Consider the following 3,167-nt stretch of genomic DNA (forward strand, 5'->3'; position numbering starts at 1 on the left):
TTATAAAACACTAAAAAATTGTTTGTGTTCTGCTAATATTAAGACTAAATTCTCAGTTAAACCAAAATTCTTGTGGTGTAGCTGGAATACTTCAACTGACAGAAGGGATGATAGAAACAAAAGCCACTTTTTGAAAATATTTTCTGTCCTTTTTAAGTAATTTTTGTAAGAAAAGAAAGCAAAAATAAATAAATAAATAAAAAAAATGTTGGTTATATTTTGAAGCTACATCGCCTAGCTCTGCTTATAAGCCAACCAATCTGAACGCTCAGTAACCTCGCAGACTGTCTCCGGGTTGGTGACTTTAGCTCCGCCCCTGTGGGACACCAGGGTGTGGAGAACAAACAGCAGCCTCTCCAGCTGCTCCGCTGCCTCATCCGTTTTCCCGGCGGCCTCCGACAGCTCCTCCACACTGACCTGAGACAGGAGGACACGTGAATCACAACCTCCTGCTCTAAAACATTGAGTGGGTTTCTCTTTGCAACGACGGTCTGACCTGCAGCGACTCCCACAGAACCAGGAAGTGCTCCTTGTCTACATAGCTGGCAGCCGCCTGGACCATGTGATCCAGAGCGTCCCTGACGGCATTCCAAGGCAGAGAGACGCCCCGGCTGGTTGTGGGGCCGAGCTTCCGCCACGCAACAGGAAGAGCCTGAAGAGGGTAAAAATATGAGTCCTAATGCAGCTCTACAGATAAAATCACAGATCAATGCATTTATCACATGCTGTTATGTTCTATTTAATCCACATTATGTCACATCAAGGCCTTCTCGGGATCATGACGCAGAATGCGACGAAAACCTGTTTAGGATTTTCTCGTCTCAAATGCAAGAAAGGAAGCTACAAAAACGTGACTTACTGTGGCGGCGCAGGAGTGGAACATCTTCCGGACGCCTTTGCACATCTCAAAGAGCAGCTGACCCGCGCCCTTCACCTTGTCAGGGTGCTGGGCCAGGTCTGAGAACATGTGATTCAGCAAAGCGTCGAGATCTGGAACCTGTCAAAAAAACAACAACATAATAATAAACGTGTACTTAAAGAGAAAGAAAACTACACGGTATTTGTGAAGTGTAAAGTGACCCACCTTTCTCATCAAGAAAGAGAAGCTTTCGGCCGCAAAGTTGCGGATGTGCTCTTTCTTGTGTGCCAGCAGCGTGCTGTAAAGACTGTGGAAGGAAGGCGTCGCTTTAAAACAGTAAAGTCAGCTGCTTAAATTTGCAAACAATAATCCCTAAAGGCTGCTGCAGAAACACACACATTGCTTTTAGAACAAGGGTTAAATAGGAAAGTCGGGGAAAGAAATAAATGAGAATATTGTCATTTTGAGACCATTTTGAACTGAAATAATATAGTATAGTGACTCAAAGGTCAAACAAAACTTTAATTTAACACTGGAACTAGAAAGAATATTAAATAACCAAAATAAATAAACAATAATTAAAACAATAATTTAAAATGTATTATGCCCAAAATTGCATTTCAAAAAAATAATAACGATTCAGCTTAGACAGGGAAGACAGGTTAAAGTGGCAGATTGTGCAAACTTTAATTTCCTCAAAATGCCAACTTTTGAACAACATTAAATGAAAACGATTCATTTTAATTTGTCACGCGATTAAATTGTGAGAGGATAAATCATCACCTGTAAATGTTGGTCATGTCCTTCACCATGAGCCTCCACAGGTACTTGTAGAGGTAGGAGAGGCAGGTGAAAGCCCACTCCAGCACCTCCGTGTCCTTGGTGTCCAGCAGGGAAGTGAGGAGGAGGAAAAAGTCGGGGAAGTGGGGATAAAAGTCGGTCTGGAGGTCTCTGGCCAGCTGCACCACCAGACTGGAGAGAAGGAATAACAATTGATTAAAAAAAGGTTAAAATGTTGGTATGTGGAACTTAAATACACCTGATAAAATGTTGGATTGGGAGGGTGGAAAACTTACTCTAGTAGGGGCTGGTAGGCCAAACTGTTCTTGACTGCCAGGTGAGTTTTCAGGCTTTCCACTATGGACTTCTGGTGGAAAACCAGCATGTTGAAGGACTGGCTCTTGTTGGACACCTCTTTTAAAAATGTAGCTGAGAAGAAGAAAAAGAGAGAGAGAGAGAGAGAGAGAGACATCACTAGTTGTTTTTCCATTACAAATGTGCGCAAATATTTTTCTATATTCCAATGTCGAGAAAAAAAAAAACAAAGATAAAAACACAATTTAGCAATTGCAGTGTTTCAATTAATTAAGAAATTAAATTAAAAATCATGCATGTATAACCTTGTTCGTGATATAAAATCATTCAAAATAATGGCAGTGATGGATGCAATAAATAGTTACATGAAAGACATTCATAATCCTGCCATGGCGCTCATCTATCCCTCAGACATCAGAGGAGAAATCTATGTCTTATTCAGACAATGCTGTGTTTTGTGGAAATTGTAGTCTGCCATATTACAGGAGAGCTTTGGATTCAACATGTTGGAATGACACACAACTTCCCAAAAAACAAAAACAAACCATTATCGTCCTCTTGTTACTTCCTGTCCTCTTTTTCATCGTTTTTGCCATAAGTAACTTCCTGTTAATTACATGACTCGTGATGCGATAAAGATGTTTTCATTGGCTGAAAAACTACCTAATCCAAGCGCAAAACTGTTTTCTTTTTTAATAAAAAAAAAGAAAAGATGTTTCACTGGGGATGGTGTGTTTGTAACACAACAATAGGAGTCCTGATAGCTTTGCAAAGCATAGTGAACCTAAAAAAGGTGATGTGTGATTTGTTACTCACTGAAATGCTCCGTTAAATTGAGGTCTCTCCATTTTGTTAGGCCCTCTGAAAAGTAAGTCTCTACCTCCTGTGAAGAGAGCAAAAACCTGCAGTCAGATAAAAACAGTGGAGCTCAGTCAGACGGAGAGAAACTGTCGGGATCAAACCTCAGCGTAAGCTCCAGTTCTGTCGATTCGGTGGATGACATTAATGTTCACATTGGCGAGTCGTTCAGCAAATGTGAGAAACTGAAAAGGAATAAGATAGGATTGAAAATAGTGATAAATAAATACCTACTCTCATTCGGCTTATTACGCCAAAGTTTTATATATATATATATATATATATATATATATATATATATATATATATATATATATATATATATATATATATATATATATATATTATATATATA

The 3,167-nt window shown here is 39.3% G+C and overlaps 1 protein-coding gene across 1 annotated transcript in view; it reads right to left on the bottom strand.

Annotated features, from left to right (window-relative positions):
- The window catches only part of utp20 (UTP20 small subunit processome component), a 34,988-nt gene that overhangs the window by 28,112 nt on the left and 3,709 nt on the right, over positions 1-3,167 (bottom strand). Inside the window, exons 2-9 of the mRNA XM_015049469.1 lie at positions 2,917-2,997; positions 2,771-2,837; positions 1,936-2,068; positions 1,643-1,831; positions 1,085-1,166; positions 860-997; positions 497-652; positions 267-417 (exon numbers count right to left, since the gene is read on the bottom strand). Coding sequence (XP_014904955.1) covers positions 267-417; positions 497-652; positions 860-997; positions 1,085-1,166; positions 1,643-1,831; positions 1,936-2,068; positions 2,771-2,837; positions 2,917-2,997 — 997 coding nt within the window. The remainder of the gene's footprint in view (positions 1-266; positions 418-496; positions 653-859; positions 998-1,084; positions 1,167-1,642; positions 1,832-1,935; positions 2,069-2,770; positions 2,838-2,916; positions 2,998-3,167) is intronic.

This window comes from Poecilia latipinna, unplaced genomic scaffold, assembly GCF_001443285.1.
Source record: "Poecilia latipinna isolate Pla-1442-1.1 unplaced genomic scaffold, P_latipinna-1.0 Scaffold46, whole genome shotgun sequence".
Classification (NCBI taxonomy): Eukaryota; Metazoa; Chordata; class Actinopteri; order Cyprinodontiformes; family Poeciliidae; genus Poecilia; species Poecilia latipinna.